The sequence below is a fragment of the Oryctolagus cuniculus genome, chromosome 13 (assembly GCF_051225735.1).
Source record: "Oryctolagus cuniculus isolate XC-2025 breed Fujian yellow rabbit chromosome 13, ASM5122573v1, whole genome shotgun sequence".
NCBI classification, from domain to species: Eukaryota; Metazoa; Chordata; class Mammalia; order Lagomorpha; family Leporidae; genus Oryctolagus; species Oryctolagus cuniculus.
Window position 1 is genome coordinate 73,763,882 of NC_142879.1, and position 27,722 is coordinate 73,791,603.

The 27,722-nt window shown below is 38.1% G+C and overlaps 1 protein-coding gene across 4 annotated transcripts in view; it reads left to right on the plus strand.

Moving 5' to 3' along the window:
- The window catches only part of LOC138844874 (uncharacterized), a 92,329-nt gene that overhangs the window by 43,275 nt on the left and 21,332 nt on the right, over positions 1 to 27,722 (plus strand). The window contains exons 2-4 of one of the 4 annotated variants that reach the window (XM_089312343.1): positions 1,550 to 1,602; positions 17,251 to 17,471; positions 22,154 to 22,942. In XM_089312343.1, the coding sequence (XP_089168469.1) occupies positions 1,550 to 1,602; positions 17,251 to 17,302 (105 nt within the window). In that variant the 3' untranslated portion in view covers positions 17,303 to 17,471; positions 22,154 to 22,942. Of the gene's footprint in view, positions 1 to 1,546; positions 1,603 to 17,250; positions 17,472 to 22,153; positions 22,948 to 27,722 lie in introns of those variants that run through there. The other 3 variants (XM_089312340.1, XR_016219745.1, XM_089312342.1) reach the window with 3 other exon arrangements.

Genomic DNA, 27,722 nt, shown 5'->3' on the forward strand with positions numbered 1-27,722 from the left:
ATGTGATGTTTATAAAAACCAAGGTATGATTTCTGATCCAAAGCCAGGAGCCAGGTACTTCCTCCTGGTCTCCCATGCGGGTGCAGGCCCCAAGGATTTGGGCCATCCTCCACTGCCTTCCCAAGCCACAGCAGAGAGCTGGACTGGAAGAGGAGCAACTGGGACAGATCTGGCGCCCCAACAGGGACTAGAACCCGGAGTACTGGCACTGCAGGCAGAGGATTAGCCTAGTGAGCCGCGGCGCCAGCCAGCAAGGAATGATTTCTGAAGATGGGTTGTTGAGTAAATCTTTTGAGAAACTTTACAAGAACATTAAATTATCAAACACAAAAACCCAAATTATTTTATCCTCCACAGATTGTTCTTTAATCAACTAATATGAAGCACCCTGTATGAACCATCTAGGTTAAAAAAGTTGAAATTTTTGTTTCCACGTATAAAACCTTAGAAATACATGAAACATGTGCAATATAAATAATCAACTAATTATATTTTCAGTCATTTAAAATGGTTTTATAGTACTTATATACATTTTACTTTGAGGGTAAATGGAAGTATCATTTTGTAACAGATTTGGCATTTAACACGAAGATAACAATAAACATTTCTAGTATAACTGTAAAACTCCCACATTGATTAAAGCCAAAGTTTAACAAGTACCTGTAAAATTAATTTATATCTCCGGATAATTAAAACTGTCTTACAGTGCCGGCATCCCATCTAAGTGCCGATTTGAGTCCCAGATGCTCCACTTCCAATACAGCTCTCTGCTATGGTTTGAGAAGGCAGTGGGAGATGGCCCAAGTTCTTGGGCCCCTGCGCCCGCGGGGAACACCCGGAGTAGGCTCGTGGCTCATGGCTTTGGATCGGCGCAGCTCCGGCTGTTGCGGCCATCTGGGGAGTGGACCAGCAGATGGAAGACCTCTCTCTCTCTCTCTGCTTCTCCTTCACTGTATGTGTAACTCTGACTTTCAAAATAAATTTAAAAAATCTTAAAAAAAAACCTGTCTTACGGGGTATAGAATATTAATCTATATGGCCTATACTGTTAAGCACAAGTAAAAAACTGATTTATATTTACTAATTCCTAGCATGCCAATTCCTTACATGTAATGGCAAATTATTTCTAAAATCATGAGAATTAAACCAAGAGATAATTTTGATTTACTAGCTCACACCTGTCTTCTTGTACACTAATGCCACTGAAAAAGTTATGCTTTGATATTTTCTTCTTTAATTGAAAAAAGATACACTTGGGGCATTTTGATGCCAAGTTAATAAATCCTGAAGAAAGAATTTAATATCGGAAACATGGATATAAACTTAGAATGGACTGAATTGGCTCTACTCTAATGAACTGTGACATTTAATTCATAATGGCAGAAATTGCAGTTTAAATCCTCATTAATCAGAATGGAGATAAATCACAAATCACTCATCATGACTTTCTTCTCATTCCCAAAATGATTAAAAAGAAAAAAAAAGAATGCAAAGAAACTCACAGCAGGACACACTGGCTTGACATATCTCACATGCTTTTATTTAGCAGGAAAGAGGAGAAGAAAAATTAAGCCCGAGTGAACTTGGAGACTCTATTCTTACGTAAGTGGCACTTGACTTTTTATGTGTGTGTGTGTACATATATGGAAGTGTGAGTAATCAATGCTTTTTAAAAGAATATCAATGAAAGCATTCCCTGGCATAAAGTGCATGCTGAGAAAACTGTACAATGTCCAGAAAACTATTGTTTCTGACTTTTTTCTTCTGCTTTCCACTTATTGACTCGACATGATGAAATGGCTGAGGAAAAGAGGATAGCATCTCGAATACAAAGGCACTGAATGGCAGCTGTCTATCTGTAGCAGCAGTCACTGTGTTCATGGGTAGAAAAGAACAAGCTATACAGTTGAGTTTGCTACCCCCACCCACCCAAGATTATAGTGAATGAAACAACCCTCTTCCTAATTCAAAATTGTTTCCCACATCACTCCATTCCTCCCATGGTCTCATAAGAATTCATAGTGATTTCAAGTTTTCCTAACTTTCTGAGGAAAAGCTGGGCAAGACAGAAAAGTTCCAAAATTGTCTGAAGGGACCATTTATAGGGTATAATTCAAGGAGATAAATTATTGAGATCTGATCAGTGAATGTCTAATCTGGAGTACTAGGAAAGGGAGAAGACTGCCAGCAGGATTGGGGAAATGTTCAGGGTGATGGAAAAGTTCTAAAAGTGCATCACGGCTCACTAGGCTAATCCTCCACCTGTGGCGCCAGCACACCGGGTTCTAGTCCTGGTTGGGGTGCTGGATTCTGTCCCGGTTGCCCCTCTTCCAGGCCAGCTCTCTGCTGTGGCCAGGGAGTGCAGTGGAGGATGGCCCAAGTGCTTGGGCCCTGCACCCCATGGGAGACCAGAAGCACCTGGCTCCTGGCTCCTGCCATCGGATCAGCGCGGTGCACCAGCCACAGCGCGCCGGCCACGGCGGCCATTGGAGGGTGAACCTACGGCAAAGGAAGTCCTTTCTCTCTGTCTCTCTCTCTCACTGTCCACTCTGCCTGTAAAAAAAAAAATGCATTGTGGGGATGGATTCATGAGTCAATAAATTTACTAAAAAGCTTTGAATTGTGCCCTGCCAGTGGATGGGTTTTATGGTCTGTGAATTTTATCTCAAAATACCTGTGAAAATATTTCTCTTAACCACAGCTGCAGATTTTTTCCAGTTGTTAACATTGTGTATATGAAAGTACTTTAAAAACTTCATGGAAAAAATATATTACCATTGCATATATACATGGGGTTGCTGCCCATACAACCGCAGAAACAGGTGCTCAATTATTCTTAAGATTGCATATTCCATCCTTAGCATCAAATTAGTAAGCCTTTATCTTTATGCACCCAAATGAGTTATTTATCTTTTAATTCCATTTCCATGAATTGTTTGAAGTCTTCTCATATTTACATGCTTATTTTCCACATAAGTTTGTTTAAAAATAGTCACTGCAAATTTAATAAAAATCAATCAGATTTTATCTAACTAGTGGGGACAGGTAGCACTAATTTGTAAATAAAGAATTTAAAATGTTGCCAGAAATAGTGCTTTCTTCATCATTTAATCATATATGTATATGTGTGCATATATATGTGCATATATACTTAATTTCTTGATCAACAAATATGTATATGTGTGTGTGTGTGTATATATATATATGACTGTTGAATCTCTATAACTCATTGAAAAATTCTGTAGTAATATAATTTATAACTTATCATCACCATCTGGTGAATAAAACCTGGGTCCATCATATTCTGAATATTCTAGTTATATGCTTTCTCTTTCTAATAATACTTTAGAAGGATTTTTAGGCAGAACTGGTTTCTTCTTCTCTATATTCCGATAGCAATGAGCATGGAATTTTGCTGCAATTCTTAGGTATATTACTACTCTGCATTATAGTTGCTTATATGTCTATTTCTTTACTAGTGTGTATGCTTCTTTGGACAGGCTTCATATCATACATTTGTTTCCACAGTACCTAACACAAAGTAGTTAAGAAATTTTCATTCCAGTATGTGATTTTATTAATGATGATTTTTTCTCAGTAGTATTAAAGTTACATTAATACCCCCTTTCCAGTTTTTTTAATATTTGAAAAAATAAAAAGGCTCAATGGGAGACAATCCCTTGGAATGAGCTTTGCTTTCATATGAGATTATACTGAACTAACATATAATACAGATTCTAACGGGGCCGGCGCTGTGGCACAGCAAGTTAATGCCCTAACCTGAAGCACCAGCATTTGATAGGGGCGCCAGTTCTATTCCCGGCTGCTCCTCTTCTGATCCAGCTCACTGCTATGGCCTGGGAAAGCAGTAGAAGATGGCCCAAGTCCTTGGGCCTCTGTACCTACATGGGAGACTGGGAAGAAACTCCTGGCTCCTGGCTTCGGATCATGGCCATCTGAGGAGTGAACCAGTGGTTGGAACACCTCTCTCGGTCTCTACCTCTCTCTGTAATTCTTTTAAAAAAATAAAATAAATTTTTTAAAAATAAAAAATATGGATTATTATGTCTAATATGAAACTACCCAAGATTATTACATTTAAATGAATTGAAATAAATATATTCAGATGTAGGCATGTGGCATGGTGAATACACTACTTGGAACAACTTCACATATCAGAATGCCTAGTAGATTAAAGTCCTAGTTCTGCTTCTAGTTCTAGCTACCTGCTAATGCATGTCCTTCAAGGCAGTGGTGGTGGCTCAAGTAGTTGGTTCTCTGCCACCCATGTAGGAGACTTGGGTTTGGTTTTGGGCTCCTGGCTTTAGATTGTCCAAGTCCAGCCATTGAATGCCACTTTTTTTTTTAAGATTTATTTATTTACTTGAAAGTCATAGTTATACAGAAAGTGAAGGAGAGGCAGAGAGAGAGAGAGAGAGAGAGAGAGAGAGAGAGAGGTCTCCTATCTGCTGCTTCACTTCCCAGATGGTCGCAACGGCCAGAGCTGCACTGATCCAAAGCTCGGAGACAGGAGTTTCTTCCGGGTCTCCCATTTGTGTGCAGAGGCCCAGGAACTTGGGCCATCTTCTACTGCTCTTCCAGGCCATAGCAGGGAGCTGTATCGGAAATGGAGCAGCCGAAACTCGAACTGGCACCCATGTGGGTGCTGGCATTGCAGGCAGTGGCTTTACCTGCTACACCACAGCATGGGTCCTCTGAACGCCACTTTGGAAGTGAATCAGTGGATGGACATCCTATCTCTGTATATGTTTGCCTTTCAAATAAATCAAAATATTTTTTCAAATATTCAGTTTCTGGCACATTAGCCATATTTTCAATGACTGACAGTCTTATGTGGCTTGTGACAACTTCATTAATGAGCATAGATAAAGAATTTTCTGTCATCACAGAAAGGTTTGTTGGATAGATTTTGTGTAGATCTTTGTGTTAAAACTGATCTGTATTAAAATTATTTGACTTTAAACCAGATAGCACTAACAACTCAAGACATTCTAATATACACTCTATTGTTCCAGACTAATAGGAAATTGTTAAATGGTTGATAGGTGTCATATTCCATCTGCTGTATTAACCATATAGTATTTTAAAAATTACCATGGTATAGAATACCTCCAAAGCTATTAAAGAAATTCTATATTTATTTAATAAAGGGATTAATTCTTATTTCAATGATGGTGGGGAAATTAGGTTATATTAATAATTTATATATTGCTTTTTGAAAAAATAAAACATCATCCATGTGCATATCAAATGGATAGAAAAAATATGATTGCTGAATTATGAAAGGCAATTAAGAATGAATGCATTCTTTTCTTCCTAGGTATTTATTATGAAAACAAGACAGATAAAACTCAAGTGAAGAAACACTTCAAAAAACTTTGTGATTTTAAGTCCTTGGCAGTATTATTGAAATGACTTCAAAAAACCCAGTAACTGTATGGCCACATATTGTGTAGCTATTCATTCAAAGGCTGTGAGGAAGGGTAATCAAATACTAGGAGTACAAAGACAAGTTCATTGCCTGCAGAGGGAGCAAAGGGTTTTCCTGTTTTCTCTGCTCTATCTGCATTAGATGCATATTTTCTATACCTGAACAGAACTTGAGCTCATGATCATTGTCAAGCTACAGGGTATAAAATGTAATGAAAAATGACCATTTCACCCATTTACTCTAAATGTTAAAGTAATCACAGATAATTAAAACTGTAGTAGTAAATGGTCATTTTTCCATTCAATTATTGTTTCTAGCCATTTTCTGTATTCCAACTAAACTAGGTTCTTTTTGATTTTTTACTTCTTATTTGGTAAAATATTAAGCATTTTTACTGTAATGTAAATCTAAAATATGTTATCTAAAAAATAAAAAAAGGAAGGAGGATGGGAGGGAAGGAGGGAGGGGATATTATTATGTTTTTAAAATTGTGTCTACAAATCACATTAAATCTTTTAAAAACTAAAATTAAAAATTAAAAATAATAAACACAAAAATGAAGATACTTCAAAAAATGTGAAGAGAGAGGGTAGATTTTCTTTCATACGTAAGTAATATTTTTGGAACATAAACCCTGAACCAACTTCTGGAAATATTAAAATATATAAAGCATGTGCTGTTCTAAGTTAGCTAGATTCTGTACTAAAAAATTTAAATAGTTTATCTGTGATTTTTAAAATCACCTGTCAGGTTTTTTTTTTTTTTTCAGGACTAATTTTTTTGAAAGGCATAGAGTGAGAGACAGAGACAGAAAAGACAGAGAAAAAGATTCCATCTGCTGGTTCACTTTCTAAATAGGTTCAATGGCTAGGACTGGGCCAGACTAAAGCCAGAAGCTTACAGCTCTATCTGAGTCTCCCACCTGGGTGGCAGATACCCAAATTACTTGGACCATCTTCTGCTACTTTCCAAGGCACATCAGCAGGGACCTGGGCTGGAAACAGAGAAGCTGGAACTCAGACCAGTGTTAAATATTATGTTGGGTAGGTTTATCAGCTCCGATTTATGAATGAGTAAAATGAAGGTGTAGAAAGGATAAATGACTTACTGTATTTCAGTTAATAACTAGTGGTGTTGAGATCGGAATTTAGGTCTGCCTGTTTGAAAGGTAAGATCTTCTTTCCCTACCACTTTGAGAAAGAGGCAAAATGTATTTAGATGTTTCTATTAAAAGTAATTATTATTCAAAAGAATTTATGATAATTTCCATATGATTGTTAGAAACTAAAGACATTAGGCTGGCGCCGCGGCTCACTAGGCTAATTCTCCACCTGTGGTGCCAGCACCCTGGATTCTAGTTCCGGTTGGGGCACCAGATTCTGTCCCAGTTGCTCCTCTTCCAGTCCAGCTCTCTGCTGTGGCCCGGGAAGACAGTGGAGGATGGCCCAAGTGCTTGGGCCCTGCACCCGCATGGGAGACCAGGAGGAAACACCTGGCTCCTGGCTTTGGATCGGCGCAGCACACTGGCCGTGGTAGCCATTTGGGGGTGAACCAACGGAAAAAGGAAGACTTTTCTCTCTGTCTCTCTCTCCCTCACTGTCTAACTCTGCCTGTCAAAAAAAAAAAAAAAAAAAAAAAGAAAGAAAGAAACTAAAGACATTCAAAGGGTTCTGAATGTAGCAGTTCGTTCTAGCACACAATTTAGGTCTGGTGTTTCCAGCTCTTAGAAGTGTTTCTCTGAGACCACCAAGATTTTATATTAAAACACAAGGGATGTAATGAGAATGGCCACATCCTTGGCAACCATCTGTGTCTATTAGTCCCACATATTTTAACTGAGGGTAGCTGTTAGTCGATTCATCTAACCATTCACTTACAAAAATATATTCAATATATATTTTGTGCCAAATGCTATGTTAGGTACTGGGGATATAATTATGAAAAAAACAGAACAAAATGAAATAGAATAGACTAAAACAAACATCTCCCTGGTCTGGGTCATTCCCTATCCAAAGCGAGGCAAGATGTCTGGCTGAAGAAAGCAGAGGTATGTCTAAGTGGTGATCAGTACTGGGATTTGTTCCCTGAACAGTAAGATTGGCTTAGAATATTTGTTTTAACAGACTTTTAATATTAGTCTGGCCTCTCTTACATGTCAGAAGAGACCAAAAAACCCCAGCATTCTCACTAAACTATGTTAATCTAGCTGTACCCACTAGATTTGCTTCTCAGAAATGTCAGGAAATTCAACACCAGTGTTCCCACAGCAGCTGTCCAATAAGGCATGTTGTTTGTATCAGAAGTCAAAGTACAATTAAGAACTGTCCCTTTCCATTAGCTGCGTTTCTTCTCCTCCACCTTCACCCCTTTCAGATTTTCCACACTCCTGTGTTTTTTTCTGGCAATACCTTAAATGAGCTAGGAAAATTATATAGAGCAACTAAAAGAATAATGCTTATCGTACTAACCATATTATGGTCTAACTGCAGTTTGCAACTGTTATGCTTTGTCAGGACCACAAAGCTTTTAAAATTATATAAATAAAATTTGTTCCTGAACCTTAAAAAGTATTTTTTCCTTTGTGTTGTTTAAGATTTCACAATCCTGTAGTGCCCTCCAATAACAGTCTGAGTTTTAAGCTTATCTGACAAGGAGCTTGGGATAATGGATTCCATCATTCCAGGTAGAATGTTCTATTTCCTGACTTCTCAGAGTTGTAAATCTTATTAAAGTAGTCCTTGGTCCTGAAATTATGAATCCCACAGTATCATTGGAAAAGTAGCAATAACAGGTCCCTCCTGATTATTTTTGGATTATTGAGATATTATTTACATAGAGTAAAATGTGTCCAGTTATATCAGTTTTACAAATATAAAATCATGTGACTCATGTGACCATCATCAAAATTAAGATAGAGAAGAGGTGTATCACTTCCCCAAATCTACTAATGGTTCTTTGTAAGATTTAAAATATACATCTTTAATTAATCATAGTTCAAATCTAAATAGTTCTTTGTAAAGAATTACAATAAGTAAAATACGTGTCTCACCTTCATTTTAGCCATTTTAAAGATGTTCATTTCATTTTGTAGATCTAAGTGTCTGCTAGATGTATTCCTTTTGTCATCTTATGGGAACTTTTAACATTTCTTATATTTCAGCTCTGTTAATGAGTTCTGTTAGTTTTTATCTACTTACAACTATCTGTTTCTCCATTACTTTTTTAAAGTTGTTTTTACTAAATATAAATCCCTGGGCTTATAGATTTATTTTTCTTTTAGTAATGTATTACTCTTTGTAATTATTTTTTGTTGTTGTTGTTATAATTTGTCTTTATCTGACTGCCTTAGTTGTTCTCTTCAACTTAGGTTTTCAGCAGTTTGAATAATACACAAACAGGTGCATCTGTATGTATCCGTGGATGTATGCATACCTGTGTATCTACCTTGATGTCCTTCTTTGAACTTTTAGGCCTAGAATTTTATATTTTATTGGCTTTGGAAAATTACTGATTGTTTTATATTTATTATGCCGCACTCTATATTTTCTTCTTGGATTCCAATAACATGTGTAGACCATGTGATGTTTCCTGCCACTCTTGAAAATCTGTGTTGCTTATATTTTCCTGGATTTTTCAGTGCTCTTGTCATTCCCAGACAATTGGAGGGTTCCTATAGTGTAAGCAAAGGAGGATGGTCTGCCTCTTTTCACAATATAGCATGTTTGTTCTCTTTTCCTTCCCTCAAGCCACAGTCAGCCTTTACCTTTGCTATGAGGGCCGTCATATTATCCGTCTCTTCATAAGTGACTGCAGACCATTAATCTGCAGTGAATGCAGGAAGGTTCTGGTTTTAAGCGTTTTCCCCCATCTTTTCTTTTTAATTCTTCTTTTGGGTTGAGTTGTATATATCCACTCTTTCTCAGAAGCACTTGGCAAAGTTATGTATTGAACAAGAATCTGTAAATAGATAAATATTACCTTTTTGTCTACAGATTCCACATATCTTAACTTTCATTCTAGCCTTAATTCATTAGCAACTTTATTCTAATTAGTTTCTGAGCAGATGTACCATTTTCTTAGGCTCTACCAGTGAGTCTGTTTATGACCCACTTCCCCCATAAATTCCCTAATGTTTCAAGTCCAGTGATTTGGGGTCTTTTTCAGAAAACATATAGTATGTAAGATAATCTATATTTTCTTACTATTTTACTGGGAGATATAACCTTTCTATGTCTTAGATGAAAGCCAATAAATAGTATGACCTCTTGACACTGTCTAAATTCTCAATTACTACAATTAGAGAATTTGTTTAGATGTATAGTTGTAAAAATTAAGATTCACATTAGGGTTGGCATTGTATAGCGAGTTAAGCTACTGCTTATGATGCCAGCTTCCATATGGGTGCTGGTTTGTGTCCTGGCTGCTCTACTTCTGTTCCAGCTCACTCCTCATAGCCTAGGAAAAGTGGTAGAAGATGGCTCAAGTGCTTGGGCCCCTGCCATACATGAGGGAGATCTGGATGAAGCTCCTGTCTCCAGGTTCCTGGCTTAGGCCTGGCCCAGTGCTGGTCATTTTGTCTATTTGCAGAATAAACCAGGGTGTGGAAGATATTTCTCTCTCTTTCTAACTCTGACCTTTAAATAAAAAAAAAATCTTAAAAGATTCACAGAATTTCTGGATTTTTCAGGATCTTCTTAGATGTAACAATACTGTTAGGGTTGTATTATTTTAGCAATACAATGAATTTGGAAAACATACAGGACTCTACCAAATCCAAATATCATTAAGTCAAGAGAATTTCAATAGATTCAAGTGCCACACTAACCTAGATAGTTTATAACTGCTATGACCAGACCAAGACCCTGGGCTGTATGATTTTCAAAGTCCCCAAGAGAAATCTCTGGTATTTATTTATTTATTTATTTTTATTTTTTGACAGGCAGAGTTAGGCAGTGAGAGAGAGACAGTGAGAAAGGTCTTCCTTTTTCCGTTGGTTCACCCCCAAATGGCTGCTATGGCCGGCACAGTGCACTGATCCAAAGCCAGGAGCCAGGTGCTTCCTCCTAGTCTCCCATGGGGTGCAGGGCCCAAGCACTTGGGCCATTCTCCACTGCACTCCCGGGCCACAGCAGAGAGCTGGACTGGAAGAGGAGCAACTGGGACAGAATCCAGCGCCCCAACCGGGACTAGAACCCGGAGTACCGGCGCCGCAGGCGGAGGATTAGCCTAGTGAGCTGCGGCGCTGGCCAATCTCTGTTTTGAGTTATGAACTTCCTGCTATAGGCTGTAAGGGCAGTATAACATGGTTATTAAGTTGCCTGAAGTGATAATCATTTTTTAAAAAAATTGTTTAATAAAATTGCCAGTAGATGATACACAATTGTCCTGATAGAGATTTAACATCCATTAATCCTAGGAAGATTTCAAATTCACTCTACAAATATTTAGTTGAGATAAACTCATATTCTTTTTTCAAAATTTATATTTTATTTGTTCAAAAGGCAAAGTAGGGGGAGAGCAGTGGGAAGGTGGTGATGAGAGACAGAGAAGGAGAGAGTGGGAGGAAAAAATAGGGCCAATACAGGGAAGAGGGGGAGAGCAAGAGAGAGGTTCTTCCACCTGATTCATTCCTCAAATGTCTGCAACTACCAGGGTTGGGCCTGGCTTGAAACCAGGAGCTTAGAACTCAGTCTGGGTTTCCCATATGTGTGGCAGAGACCAAAATATTTGAGCTTTCGTCACAGCTGTGAAGATGTGCATCAGCAGGAAGCTGCATTGGAAGCAGAGTAGCTGGGACTTGAATCAGGCACTCCAGTGTGGGATGTACATGTCCCAGCTGGTGACCTAACCACTGTTCTATAGCATACTCTCAAACCCATATTCTTGATGTATACTTTCATATAAAACTAAATACATATTTAACATTCTATTTACTTGTAATATTTAACACAGTTTCAAAATGCTAGCTTTTTGGGAAGGCTTATTTGAATTTAAAGTTCTTTAAAAATAATCGACCTAGATTTGTTGTATTTCAGTTGACATATTATTAAATTGGAATACACTGTTGAATATTTAGTAGAACTACTTCTACATACTTATAAACTTAATTTCCTAGCGTTAAAAGAATTGCTTAAGTTATTGGGAAATTTTGCCACTCAGACCATTGGAGTACTTTAAAATGTGATTACAATTAATATATAAATAAGATTTAATTGTTAATGGCATATAAGTAATTTCTAAATGCGACCAAATTTAATTAGTTATTTCTTAAAAGTGTATAACTATAACCTCAAGATTTATAACCAGGAATAATTTTTTAAAGAATAAGATTTGTTTGAATGCATGACTTAAATAACTTGCATGCTAATCATTAAACAGAATAAAACAAAAAGATCTTTTCTACAGAGAAATCTTGCTGTTAGGCACTGCAGTCTTACATTTCTCAATATCAGAAGGAAGTAGACTACCAGTAACAACTAATTCAATACATCATGAACTTGTCTGGGGGTAGTAGGAAATAAATTGATACACAAAAGTATCAGTTTTTTAGTAATTGGTGATAAAAGAAAGACATTGAAGTCATATAAATTTGCTATTTTGAATTTCTCATGTCGTATTGTCTTACATTTAGTTCTTAAAAAGTGAATAATAATGGCACCTAAAAATTTTGCTGTATGTTCCACTAAATGCACCTGAACTGGGTATAGGTAGAGATAGTTAGAAAAATGTTCCTTCAATTCTTACTGACATTATCAAAGTCATTATAAAATGTTTCCTCACCAGCCATATATAATATGAATATAAATGTCTAGAATTCAGGATAGTGTCAGTCTATATGTAAATAGATTAAACTCTCCAACCAAAAGACTTAGGCTGGCTGAATGGATCAAAACAAAAAAGCCAAGACCATACTATATGCTGTCTATAAGAAACTCACTTTACAAATAATAAAGATATTTGTAGATTGAAAGTGATTCTGGAAAAATATATGCCAGGCAAATGGAAACCATAAATAAGCAGGAGTCACTATCCTGCTATCATGAGGGCAGATTTTAGGAAAAAAAAAAAACATAAAAAGAAACAAAGAAGGACATTGTATTTTGAAAAAAGATTAAATTCAGCAAGAAGATATAACAATAATAAATATATGCACACCTAACAGAAGACTGCACAGATATATGCAACAAATACTACTAGACCTAAATAGATAGACTCCAATACAGTGATAATTGGTGGCTTCAACATCACACTTATAACAATGGACAGATCATTCAGACAGAAAAATGAAGAAAAATACGTGGGACTTGAACCATACTGTTGAGCAAAGTACCTGGCAGATATTTATAGGTCATTTCTCCCAACAGCTACAGAAAATACATTCTTCCAATCAACACATTCTTCCCAACAACATTTTTTAGGTTACATCATATATTAGACATATATTAGGCCACAAATAAAGTCTCACTAAATTTAAAAGTATTGAAATCACATCATATATCTTCTCAAGCCACAAAGAAATAAAACTTCAAACTAACAAGTTAATATTAATATATACATGAAAATTAAACAATATGCTATTTAATGAATGGGTCATTGAAGAAATTAAAAAGAAATCAAACTTTTTGAAATAAATGAAAACTTATCAGAACCTGTGTGATACAGCAAAAGCAGTGTTAATAGGGAAGTTTATAGCTTCAACTGCTTACCTTAAAAAAAGAAATGTCTCAAATAAATGATCTAATGATGAATCTTGAAGACAGGAAAACAAGAGCAAACCAAACCAAAAATCAGCAAGAGATGAGAAATAATACTAATTGTAGCAGAAGTAAATGAAATTGAAAAGAAAAAAATACAAAACATGAAAAGCTTTTTTTTTGAAAAGATAAATAAAATAGACAAGTGTTCAGTCAGACTAAAAGAAAAAAAGAGAAAAACTCAAATAATATTAGAGCTGGAAAAAGAGACATTATAACCAACACCACCAAAATACAGGGTCACAAGAAACTGCTGTGGGGCTGGCACTGTGGCATAGTGGGTAAAGACACTGTGCCAGCATCCTATACAAGGCACCGATTGCAGTCTCAGCTGCTCCACTTCCGGTACATCTCCCTGCAATAGCCTAGGAAAGCAGCAGAAGATGGCCCAAGTGCTTGGGCTCCTGCACCCACGTGGGAGACCCAGAAGAAACTCCTGGCTCCTGGCTTCAGATCGGCCCAGCTCTGACTATTGCGGCCATTCTGGGGAGTAAATCAGTGGATTTACTCTCCCTTTGCCTCTGCCTCTCTCTAACTCTACTTTTCAAATAAATAAAGAAATATTTTAAAAAAAGAAAATGCTGTGAAAAACTATATGCCAATAAACAGGAAACCTTGAAGAAATGGATAAATTCCTGGATACACATAGCCTACAATGATTAACTCATGAATACACAGACAATCTAAAGGGACCCATAAAAAGCAATGAGATTGAAACACTATTTAAAAGTCTTCCAGCAAAGAAATGTCTAGGAACTAATGTACTTTAATATTGAATTCTATAAAACATTTAAAGCAGAAATAACTCCAATACTCTTCAAGCTATTCCAAGATATTCAATAGAATGTAACTCTGTCAAATTCCTTTTGTGTGGTCAGTATCACTGTGGTACCAAAATTGAACAAGGATATAACACAAAAAGGAGACTCTAGATCAATATCCTTGATGAACATAGTTGTAAAGATTCTAAAGAAAATAGTGGCAAACTGCATCCAAACCACATAAAAAAAGATCACACATTATGATTGAGATTTAGTACAGACTGTCTTCATTCTTTTCATTTCTTTCCTTTTTACTTTTATCTGACTGCGTTATTTCAGAAATCTTGTCCTCCAGATCAGAAATTCTTTCTACTTGGTCTATTCTGCTGTGAGTCTCTCAATTATATCCTTTATTTCATTGATTGAAACTTTCAGGTTCAAAATTTCTGTTTGGTTCTATTTAATGATTTCTATGTTTTCATTGAATTTCTCATTTACATCTTCAATTGTTCTTTTAAAACTATCTGTAATCTGTTGCATCTCACTAAGTTTTGTTAGAATCATTATTTTTCATTTCCTATTTTCCCTTTCATGAAATTTGTATATTTTTTTCAGATTAGAATGTGTGTGTAGAACTGTTAACATTCTTTTGGAGGTGTTTGCTTCCTTACTTCTTCATGTTTTCTATGTCCCTATGTTGATGGTTGCACATCTGGCATAATTGTTCCTTTTTTATAGAATAGATTACATTGGAAAAGACTATTGTTTAGGTGGTATGCGCAGTGTCACTTGGGTTATTGATTTGGTCTTGGTTACATTTGGTCTTGTAATTTTTGCATGTACTTCAGTGGTAACCAGTGTCACCAGTGTCTGTAAGTGCCACAGTTGTCTAGTCTTCAGCAGTTTGTAGAGGTAACAATATGATTTGAAATGCGGGCATGAGCTTCCAATGGTGTGTGTCCTTGGTCCCCAGAGAGTTTGGTGTCAGTCACGGTAGGGTTTGTGATGGCTATAGCTGTATTTCTGGTGCTGTTGACACATAGGAGGATGTCCCCTTAACTTTTCTTGCAAGCCTGAGTGATGTTGGGTCTTGTGGCACCAATAGCTGTGGCCCTTGGAATACATAATGTGCACAGGATCTTTCCCAGGTTTTGCCATGTGTGTGTGATTAATCCTGGGGCTTATGGCACCAGGAACCCAAGCAACACATCTGGGAGATGTAGAGTTTGCTCCAGTCCCACATGGTGACTACAGTTTATACTGAAGATTGCACACTGGGAGTTTTGTGTCTTGAGCACTGGAATGTAGATAGGCCCTTTATTTGATCCCACACTGTACATTCTGATGACTCTGAGGAATATAGTACTAACAGTCAGTCCTAGAGCTGCAGGATGCAGTGGAGTTCTTACCCAGATCCCACGGGATGAATGCCAGTTATTCTGGGGACTGTGGACTGGCAGTCACCAGCCTGTCAGGGGAATGCAAATAGGGCACTCTAGATCCCACAGATGAGTAAGAGTTAGTATGGGTGTTATAGAACCAGCAGCAATAGTGCCAGAGTTGCAGGGCAGAGTGAGGCTGCTCCCAGTTTCCTCAGGACATGTAAGGATGATGCTGAGGCTTGTGTTGTGGCCCCTTATCACTCTGTGTAAGAGCTACAGAAAGGGCTTCATGTGGTCTGGTATTCTGGATTGCCTTTGGGCTATACTGGCAAATAACACCAAGCAGACAAGGGGAAATTCACTGGACCTCAAACAACAAAAAAGTGTTGCTCCAGAGCTTGTGCACAGAACTCCTGCAGCTGCAGCATTCACAGGAGCCTGCTGTCTACCCTGGAGAGTACCTGTGTCCTCTATTGGGGCCTCTGGTAGAAAGGAGTTGCTTTCTCTCCTGTAACACAGATGAAATTTAGCAGTGTCCTAGAAGCAGCGTGGATCTGGCACTTTGGGGGCAGAGGGAAGCAGTGTGGGTTCCTTCTTGGACCTATTCTGCTATCTAGACTTGATTTAAAGTCAGTGGGGACTGAGGAAGTCTCCCAAAGTTAGGGTTGCCCATCTGTTGCAGTAGGGGGAGGTAGGGATGGCAGTACTTTCTGCTTACCTCTTTAGGCAAGATACTGTCCCCCAGCAATACACAGCAATAGTGGGTAGCATGCCTTGTACCTCTCTCTCTACTAGACTTCAGAGTCCCTGTGCTGTTTTCAGCTCTCCTTCCTGAAGTCCCCCACCCCATCAGTATCCTTGGTTCTAACGTTTTAGATGGAATCCTTTTCCTGGTGAGGGAGCCAGGCTAGCAGTGGTGGGCTTTGGAAGCAGGCAGTGGCACCAGCAGCAGTGTGCTTTGTTTCTCTGTGCTGGTTTTAAGCATCTGTGCTGTTTGTGATTCTCGTCGCTTCTTTACTAAAGTGTTCCTTCATTCAGTCTCCCCAATTCTAGTATTTCATATATACCCTTTCCCTTGCAAAATGGTATCTTTTGTCTGGGGAACTGGGTAGGAGTGGTGGCAGCAACAGCCTAGTGTTAAGGCTCTCCCATCGATAATCTTCTACAAATGCAGTTCTCTATTTGTTCTGAAATTTTGTCCTGACTGAGGTGGCTGAAGACCTTCTTTATTCAGCCATCTTAATCCTCCATAAATCAGCTGGATTTTAAAATGCATCCTGGTTGTTAACTTTATTTGAAAGGAAGCATGGGCAGAGATACAGATCTATAGCAATCCAGAGGCAGTGACAAGTGATTTGACTGGATGATCAGGGATTGGAAGACACACAATTGGAACATGTTGATCTTAGAGTTTTAGATAGTTTCTCTGAGTGGACATTGAGTGTGAAGATATGTGTGTCCCATGTGAATGTGCAGGTAAATTTTCAGAGCAGAGGATAAGATCTTAGTAATCAGGTGGAAAAGACAAGGCATTTTGTGTATGTGCCAGTGAACCTCATCCCAGGCCCATTGTCCATGCTGAATTAGCTTGTGAGCATAGTACCCATGGCTGCAGGGATGGAAGTTGTGGTTATACTCCACAATATGAACTTCAACTTTTCAAGGATGATTCAACTTCAGCTAATGCTGAATTCCTTTTATGACACTGTTTTCCACTGATATAAATGAATCACCTCTTGACATCGACTATTTAGATTATTGCTATGGAAGGGAACATTTGGTTCTCATGAGAACATACTCTTATTCTAGATAAGAATTTTTGTTTTGCTGTCAAGAATATTTCTGTTAGTCTTTTATAAGCTTATAAAATGCCTCACTCACCATTATGATTCTCCTCACAGCACTGGTTTTGAAAAAGGAAGTTCTTTTAAAGAAAATCAAGCCTGGCAATGAGCTGATGCTTGCGAAATTTACTGGTCTTAAAAGATTCTTCATCATCCTGAAGTAACATCACTGACAGAATTGTACAGAGGTGTTGCTGGGGGTTCGTCCAGAGAGAAGGAGTGTGGTGGGAGCAAGAGGCGTGGAGCCACGACATAGACCCAGACCCTGGGAGCTAGAGGTGAGCAGCTTGAAGACTCGTTTATTTCAGTTAGTATAGCAGCTTATATAGCTGAGGCAGCTAATCCGGTCAAGGGGCTGTTTATGCCCTAACCAGTCACAGCCCGTTTCCAGGCAGGCTGCATTGCCAGGGGATTTCCCAGGGGGTTTCTAAAGCCATTCCTGAGTAACTGATGCTCACTTGCCAGCAGCCTTCTTGGCTTGGCCTTCTCATTCCACCACACTGTTGAAGACCCAAATGTGGTGCTATCCCAGTGGCAGCATCTTGTAGGACTGGAACAAGTTCATAGATCTTGGGCATCAAGAGGTGGTAATGAAAGTTTTTCTTCTCTTGTCCCATATAATCCAGTATTGCATTTTTGCTTGCTATCTGTACACATTTTTGCTCTTAGGATCCAGACATCAGTTTTAAAGATTCATTTACTTATTTGCAGAAGTATAGAGAAGGAGAAAGAGGGAGGGAGGAAGGGAGGGAGGGAAGGAATCAAGGAGGGAAAGAGGGAGGGAAGGAGGGAAGGAGGGAAGGAGGGAGAGGGAGAGGGAGAGGGAGAAGGAGGGAGGGAGGGAGGGAGGGAGGGAGGGAGGGAGGAAGGGAGAGAGAGAGAGAGAGAGAGAGAGAGAGAGAGAGAGAGAATCCTCCATCCCATGGTTCACTCCCCAGATGGCCACAATGGCCAGAGATGAACTGATTCAACACTAGGAGCCAGGAGCTTCTTGCAGATCTCTCACGTGGGTACAGTGGCCCAAATACTTGGGCCATCTTTTGCTGCCTTCCCAGGTACATTAGCAGGGAGCTGGATGGGAAGTGGAGCAGCCAGGACTTGAACCAGCACCCATGTGGAATGCTGGCATTGCAGGCAGAGGCTTAACCTTCTGCACCACAGCACCTGCCCCAATCTAGACATCTTAATTTCTGAGAAAAGAAGGATACTGTCAAAGGACACCTGATTCCATATAACTGGAACTAGTGGGACATTGAACTTACCTATATTGAACTCCTAATGTCAGAAGATTGTAAGGAAAGAAGAGGATGACTTTAGGGACTTGGTTGGTTGATCCTGACTATGGATAAGCAGTTGGATGTGGGAATACAATGGAGGTGAGAAACAGTACTTATCAAATGCAAAAGATCTCCTATGTACAACTTGGCACTCCAGTGTCCTGTGATGAAAGTTAATGGAAAAGTACAGTACCACTGGACAGGAAGAACTATAGTTGTCCAGACTCTTTGGGATGAAAATTGGAAACACATTACTGGGCTAGGAGCTTTGGCCAGTTGATTGTATCATAAAAGCAAAGGGAATATTACTTGAAGTTGGAAGGAAGTTCTAATTAAGATCTTGTGACACATTATACAAGAAAGGCTTAAAATATTTGGAGATATTTCTTATTTAACATAAAATATTTGTGTATATATTTTGTGTAAATTTTTCCTTTTTAAAAATATTTATTTTCACTATACTTGAAAGGCAGAGAGAGAGAGAGAAAGAGAGAGAGAAAGGGAAAGAGATGGATCCCAAGGAATCAGGTTTCTGTTGATTTTTTTCACCATTTCCCTGAATTCTAACATATACTGCCACACTGTGCTAAATATAATGTTCCATATCATTTATAGTATACTTGCTCCCTTATAAAATTGTGACATAAAATAGGTGTAAACATTTACCTAACTTAAAGTGGGAGAAACAAAAAAATACTAACTAAAAAACCAATGAGAACTAACCATAGAAATGGCAAATTTTAAAGTGTATAAAGAGAAAGGTTTGAAAACTATGAGTGATTAAATATAAAGATCTAGATTACCTGGCTAATTTTTATGACAAAGTATAATTTATTGACTGAAATGCTGAAAAAAATTTACATAAAATCTAGGCTGTAATAAGCTAAAAGGATCTTCTTCAAAAAGCACCAGACTGTAATTGTTTTTCAGGCAAACAATCAAACATTTAATAGAAGGTGATTTCAATGATAACCTTTCAGAACAGGATTTGACAAACATTTTCTACAAAGAGCCTGATAATAAATAATTTAGTCATTATTGGTCATATGCTGATCTTTTTTCCTTTTGAGTTTACTTTTTGTACTTTATTTACAACCCTTCAACAATATAAAAAGTAATTCTTGGCTTTAAATCCTTTAAAAAACAGCCCATATTTTAGAGTTAGACCAATGGCCAGTTTTTATATCCTTATTCTACAAGATTTTTGAAGAAATATAAAAAGGTCAAATTCTCTTATATGTATGTATGTACCTATCACATTTTCTTTATCCATTCCTGTCATGGTTGTATCTATATTTTGGCTGTTGTGAACAATACTTTGGTCAACATGTGAATGCTGGTATCTCCTCTAGTTCCTGACTTTAATTCTTTTGGATAAATATCCCCATATATCTATTGGGAATTAATAGATCATGTGATGTTTCTACTTTTAATTTTTTTAACTTTTATTTAATGAATATAAATTTCCAAAATACAGCTTATGGATTACAATGGCTTCCCCTCCCATAACTTCCCTCCCACCCACAACCCTCCCCTTTCCTGCTCCCTCTCCCCTTCCATTCACATCAAGATTCATTTTCAATTCTCTTTATATACAGATGATCAGTTTAGCATACATTAAGTAAAGATTTCAACAGTTTGCACCCACATAGAAACACAAAGTGAAAAATACTGTTTGAGTACTAGTAATAGCATTATATCTCAATGTACAGCACACTAAGGCCAAAGATCCTACATGAGGAGTAAGTGCACAGTGACTCCTGTTGTTGACTTAACAAATTGACACTCTTGTTTATGGCATCAGTAATCACCCTAGGCTCTTGTCATGAGCTGCCAAGGCTACGGAAGCCCCCTGAGTTCACTGACTCTGATCATATTTAGACAAGGTCGTAGTCAAAGTGGAAGTTCTCTCCTCCCTTCAGAGAAAGGTACCTCCTTTATGAAGACCTGTTCTTTCCACTGGGATCTCACTCGCGGAGATCTTTCATTTAGAATTTGGCAAAATATATATTCTCATTACCCTTTGACCCTGTGATCCTACTTGTGGGAATTTATCCTGTATATATGCATGCATCCAGATGAAAAATATATTCAGGATTTATTTAGAAGAGATGAATCAATGGATGGTAGTTATACTCTTAGCTGGTGTGCTAACTTCTGAGTCTGTGTTAGAAGTGATCAGTGCTGCTTATAAAACTGGTATGAGAAACTCTTCTCAGTAATCTTCATGTGTAAGAACCAACTCTTACTTTGCTTTCAACAATCATGCCTCAGCGGTATTAAATCTCAGGGTATTTACTTCTCTCTGACATAATTCAGCATGAAGGGGACATGTGTTGGATAATTTGGAGAAGATAGCACTCTTCTGCTATGTTGATGGTATACTTTTTCCCCCATTTTTATTAAATGTAATACTGGAAATATTAGCAAGAGCAATTAGGGAGGATAAAGAAAAAGGCACTGAAACTGGAAAGGAGGAGATCAAAGTATCGTGATTTGCAGATGGTATAATGATATACATAGAAAACTATAAACATTCCACCAAAAAGCTGTTAGAACTGATAAACCAATTCAGTAATGTTGCAGAATATAAAACCAATATATACAAAAAAAGTACCAATTTTTTTTTTTAATTTAGCTTTTAAATTTCTTTTTAGATTCATTAGCCATCCTGAACTCTTTGTAATTTCCATTCATTTGGGAGAAATTCCTGTTCTCCTTTTTTTGGATTTTAATTTTTAAAAAAATTTTTTAAGGAATACAAATTTCATGTATTTCATATATACAGATCCTTCCACCATACTCTCCCTCCTACCCATACTTCCATCCTTCTTCCTCCTCCCTCTCCTATCCTCATTCTTATTTTTTTACAAATATCTATTTTCAGTTAACTTTATACTCGTAAGATTAACCTTACACTAACCAAAGAGTTCAATAAATAGTATATAAAGAAACACCAAAACTTTTCCTCAACATTTGAACCAAGGGCTGTCAGAGTGTCAATTTCACCCCAATAGATTACCTTTTAGGTACTCTATTATTTACCACAGATCAGGGAAAACATATAGTATTTGTGTTTTTGAGACTAGCTTATTTCACTAAGTATAGTGGTTTCCAGTTGCATCCATTTTGTTGCAATTGACAGGTTTTCATTTTATTTTTTTATCATTGTGTAGTATTCTATTTATTTTTTTACCATTGTACAGTATTCTACATTCTATAGTATATTCTATACATACATGTATTCATACATACATACATGCATACATATACACCACAGTTTATTTGTCCAGTCTTCAGCTAATGGACTTCTAGATTGATTTCATATCTTAACTATTGTGAATTGATCTGCAATAAACATGGAAATATGGATCATGTTTTTATATTCTGATTTCTTTTGGTTGGGTAAATTCCCAGGAGTGGGATGGCTTTCAGAGTTTCCCCAGTGTTCTGTAGTAAATCACTAGCCCTAGAAGGATATGTGGGAGTAAAGATGCTGACCTTCAAGACTCAGTATATACTTTGAATTCAGTCATTTTATTTTGTTGTTTCCCCAATAGATAGAATACCTAGGTATAGAAATTGAGAGACATCATTAACCCCATTCACCATTAACACCATATCCTGTGATCTGCTTTCATGCATGCGACTAGTTTCTGCTTTCCAACATATGTTTCTTCCAGAAAGAGAGAATTCCATTAAAGCAAAATCCATGCATGCTAACTGGCCACTTTGCATTCCTGGAAGATTGTTATAAAAAAAAATGAAGCTTCCTATAATGGAGAGGATGATTGACTCTGATTAGCAGGAGAAGATAGGATTGCTGCTGCATTGTGGAGACTGAGAAAGACTCTGGAATACGGAAGATTCATTGGAGTGTTCCTGTGCCTGCTGAAATCTGTAAATTAACAAATGCAGAAACCATAGCAAGCATGCTAGGCTCTCAGGAATGCTGTCCTGTGAAGAATAGAGTACAGAATATGCAAGAGTGGACAGATGGATATTCATTGCACTGCTAGTAAGACCAAAGCTGATTGCAACAGCATTCTTGTTTTATAACGTTCCTCCTTTTACTTTTTAGAAGAAATTATATACAACCATCTCCTTGAAAAATAAATAACAGTGTGACGTGCATTTAGGTAATAAATGAATCTAAGCAATACAAGGCTACATTGTAGCAGATGCTGTCAGCACCTTCACATGTATGTGTTCCACAGTCAGCCCTCGAACAATGACTAATAGATGTTAATATGCAAATGCCCAGAGCTTTTGTTTGTTATGTGAGTTATTTCTATGACATGCATGTAACACTGGCTTCCAGGGTTCCTCCTTCAAGATTATGTTCGTTTTGTCTGCAGTGGTAATTATCTTGCAAATATGATAATATTAGCTTGATTTCAAATAATTTTGGCTGCTTTTACTTATTGAATCATTTCTCCACTCCTCCAGCTGTGTTTTTCTGCCCCTTTGAAGTAGAATTTGAATGCCTTCTGGGAGAATCCAAATCTTAATTCCTAGTTTGATCAGTGGGTGTCTTTTTCTGGGCTTGCATTTCCCTAAATTGGGTGAAACTGCCATTTGATTATCTACAGATATCCAGCAGAATTCACACTAAGACAAGAATTCTTCTTTTATTGAACCACCCACCTCCAAATTGGAATTATGGATGGGTAATTTGTATTGATATCAGTGGTGTTCCAGAGAGATTCTAACTCCAAATTCCATCCGTTAAGTTACTAAAGCATCATCAAATAAAAGTTTATTTGCTTTAAAAGCAAATGTCACATAAGCAAAGAAAGTAGTAGGAAGGAACCAAGAGAAGTTTAGGGGCAATGGAAGCATATAATTATTGCTTATCCTGAAATTTCCTTCTCTGTCCACTTTGATAAATAAATTCTCAGTTTTGCAAGGCCAGCTCAGCACTTCCTTCCTTACTCCAATGAAGTGATCCATTAAATTCTCGTTAAAGGGTTCTTCTAACTTGGACTCCATGTATAATATAAATCTTATTCCAATAATTTAACAATTAAGGATATAGACATAAGAGAAAACTAAGAGGGCCCAGTGTTGTGATACAGTAGGTTAAGCCTCTGCCTGTGGCACCAGCATCACATGTAGGCTCTGGTTCAAGTCCAGGCTGCTCCAATTCAGATCCGGCTCCCTATTAATAGTCTGGGAAGGCATTGGAAGATGACCCAAGTGTTTGGGTTCCTGCACCCGAGTGAAAGAACAGGAAGAGGTTCCTGGCATCAGATTGCTCCAGCTCTGGCTGTTGTGGCTATTTAAGGAGTGAACCAGCAGATGGTTGACCTCTCTCTCTCTCTATCTCTCCTGCTGTCTGTGACTCTGCTTCTCAAATAAATACATCTTTAAGAAAAGAGAAAACTAAGAGCATTGACTCTTTTTTTTTTATTTGACAGGTAGAGTTATAGACAGAGAGAGAGAGAGAGAGAGAGACAGAGAAAGGTCTTCAATCTGTTGGTTCACTCCCCAAATGGATGGCACAGCTGGTGCTACGTCTATCCGAAGCCAGGAGGCAGGTGCCTCTTCAGTCTCCCATGTGGGTGCAGGGGCCCAAACGCTTAGACCATCCTCCACTGGGGGCCACAGCAGAGAGCTGGACTGGAAGAGGAGCAACTGGCACTAGAACCCAGCACTCATATGAGATGCCAGCGCCGCAGGCAGAGGATTAACCAAGTGAGACACGGTGCCGGCCCCGACCATTGACTCTTGAGTGCCATTTCCTTACTTAATATATGTGTGTGTGTTACATTATATATATATAAAACAATACATAATTTTCTTTTTGAATGTTGGCTCAAGTTTAAACATTTCTTGGTACCTTTCTCAATGCCTGAAGCATACTGAATGGATATTTAAAATTATTTTTCCCCTGGAGCAAGCAATTGGGCTAGTATTTAGGATACTGGTTGGGATAGTTGGATCCCATATAAGAGTGCCTGGGTTCCAGAGTCTTAAATCTAATCCTGGGCCGGCGGCACAGCTCACTTGGCTAATCCTCCACCTGCAGCGCCAGCACCCCGGGTTCTAGTTCCTGTTGGGGCACCGGATTCTCTCCCGATTGCTCCTCTTCCAGTCCAGCTCTCTGCTGTGGCCCAGGAATGCAGCAGAGGATGGCCCAAGTGCTTGGGCTCTGCATCCGCATGGGAGACCAGGAGGAAGCACCTAGCTCCTGGCTTCGGATCAGAGCAGCGTGCTGGCCGTAGTGGCTATTTGGGGGGTGAACCAACGGAAAAGGAAGACCTTTCTCTCTCTCTCTCTCTCTCTCTCTCTCTCTCTCTCTCTCTCATTGTCTAACTCTGCCTATCCAAAAAAAAAAAAATCTGATCCTGATTCTAGCTTCCTGGTAATGTAGATTCTGGATGTCAGTAGGTGATGGCTCAAGTGACTGGGTTCTTGACACCCATCCGGGAGACCTGGATTGAGTTCCCAGCTCCTGGTTTCAGCCTGGCCCAGCCCTGGCCATTTTGAGATTGGGGAGTGGGCCAGTGGATGAGAGTGCTCCCTTTCTTTCCCCCTCTGCATTTCAAATACATTTTTATAAATTTGTTTTTTGCTCATTGTTTAACGGAAAATACTTTTATGAATAGTCATTGCAAGATTATCCTTTTGCTTTAATCCTATCTAAGTTTACAGTGGTAATCATTAGTCTTCATGAGCCAAATATTACTCTTGGAGTTTCTGAATCTAAGAAAAATAATACTGCACCTTCATAACCTGCATCCCCCTTCAATTTATGGCCTTTTCCCAGATGTCCAGAGATCCATTCCTTGGAGGGTCATTCTGAGGCTAACTCTAAAAATGTGCTTTAAAATTCTGTGAGCAGTTGGGGGAGGGCAAGGGAGATGAAAGTGATTATTTATTTACAAAGTATCACTGATATTAAAACCTATACATCTTGTCATAGGCTAGAGGATAGTACCTAAAAATACAATTGATAGCAACATCTTAGCAGCAATTAAACCTTAAAAAGCACAATGTGAACATTCTCATTTTAAACTCAATTGTATTTTCTATCTCAGTCTCCCTTAATTCCACACATGAATGACTTGCTCTCAGTTATTATACACCATAGGGTTGTTCTGGTCGCAGAGAAGAGAGTCTATTGGTATACTGTAGAGAATATATCAAGCATTAATGTGTGACTAGGGCTCAGCTCTGCAGGAATATTGAATTCCACAAGTGGAAGAGCATTTTAAAAAATCAGTGCAAGGAATTGTCAATGGCTTATGACAACAACTGACCACAGAGTAAATGCTTTTTGTATATCTTGTATTTTTAAAAATATATTTTAGTTATTTTAAGATGTTATATAGCTTATAATAATATGTGTTTCAGTCATTTTTAGTATGGCAGTGACACACAAAAACAAGTTAAAATAAAGGAAACATTCATACCTTTTCTTTCAGGTTACTTGAGCTGCAGCTACCTGCTATATAGAACACAGTTCTCATGTACCTGTTAACTTATACATAGGCTTACCTTAGGCATTGGTAGCATTAATTTAATTTTATGCAACATTTCCTAACATTTAGGTTAGTCATAAATGCTTCCACACTGTGCATCTGTTATCACATGCCTCTGTTTCAGAAGAACCAAACCAAGATTAATCAAAAATAAAACTCTTTCTGGAATTTCCCACTTATATATCTCTGTATTTCTTTTTGTAAAACTTTTTTGCTTATATATGGGAATTAAGAATCAAATATTTTAAGTAAGGATTTAGAGATGTCGATGAGCTTCTTATACTTTTGTATCATCTTTTTTTTCTTTTTTAAATTAAATTGTTTTTAATTATTTTTAAGGAATACAAATTTTATAAGTCAAATTTAGGAATATAGTTATTCTTCCCACCATACCTTCCCTTTCCACCCACACTCTACCCCTCCTGCTCTCCCCTCTCCCCTTGTCAGTCCCATTCTTCATTAAGATTCACTTTCAGTTAACTTTTTACACAGAAGATCAACTCTATACTAAGTAAAGAGTTCAACAATTTGCACACACATGCACACACAAAACTCTTTGAGAACAGGTTTTACAATTACCTCTCATAATAAAACAAACTGAGGACAGAGGTCCTGCATGGGGAGTTAGTGCACAGTGACTGCTGTTGTTAATTTAACAATTAACACTCTTATGTATGGTGTTCGTGAGCACCTGAGGCTCTTGACATGAACTGCTTAGGCTCTGGAAGCCTTTTGAGTCTACGAACTCTGTCAGTACTTGGATAAGGACAGAAACAAAGTGGAAGTTCTCTCTTTCCTGTAGAGAAGAGTACATCTTTCTTTGATGGCCAATTCTTTCTGCTGGGGTCTCACAGCAGTCCTTCAGGTAAAACATATTTGCCACAGTGTCTTGGCTTTCCATGCCTGAAATGCCTTCACAGGTTTTTCAGCCAGACCAGGAAGCCTTAAGGGCTGATTCTGAGGTCAGAGTGTTACTTAATACAATTGTCATTCTATGAGTCTGCTGTGTGAACTGCTTCCAAGTTGGAACATTCTATCCTTGTTAATTCTGTTATTATTATTACCAGGCACTTGATCCTATTTATATGATCACTTTAACACTTAATCCTGTCTATATGTTCACTTTAACACTTAATATGTTAACTTTAACAATGAAGATGGCATTTTTACCACCAATTTTAATGGGATTTGGAGTCCCATGATCAGTTTTTAAACTGTACACTTAGAAGTCCATAGGAATGTATGCAGAACTATACAGCTTCACAATTACAAACTTCCTCCTCCCTCTCTTATTCCCAATCTTATTTATACTAATACCTGTTTTCAATTGACTGTATACACATATGATTTTTTTTTAAACAATAACCTAGACATCAGGGTCTTTTATTTATTTATTTAGTTAGTTGACAAGTAGAGTTATAGACAATGAGAAAGAGAGAGAGAGAGAAAGGTCTTCCTTCTATTGGTTCGCTCCCCAAATGGCTGCTACGGCCAGAACTATGCCGATCTGAAGGCAGGAGCCAGGTGCTACTTCCTGGTCTCCCATGTGGGTTCAGGGGCCCAAGCAGTTGGGCCATCCTCCACTGCCCTCCCACACCACAGCAGAGAGCTGTACTGGAAGAGGAGCAACCGGGACTAGAACTAGTGTCCATATGGGATGCCGGCGCCTCAGGCGGAGGATTAACCAAGTGAGCCATAGTGCCGGCCCCCTACACATATGATTAACTCCATGTTAAGTAAAGAGTTCAACAAATAGTAGGAAGAA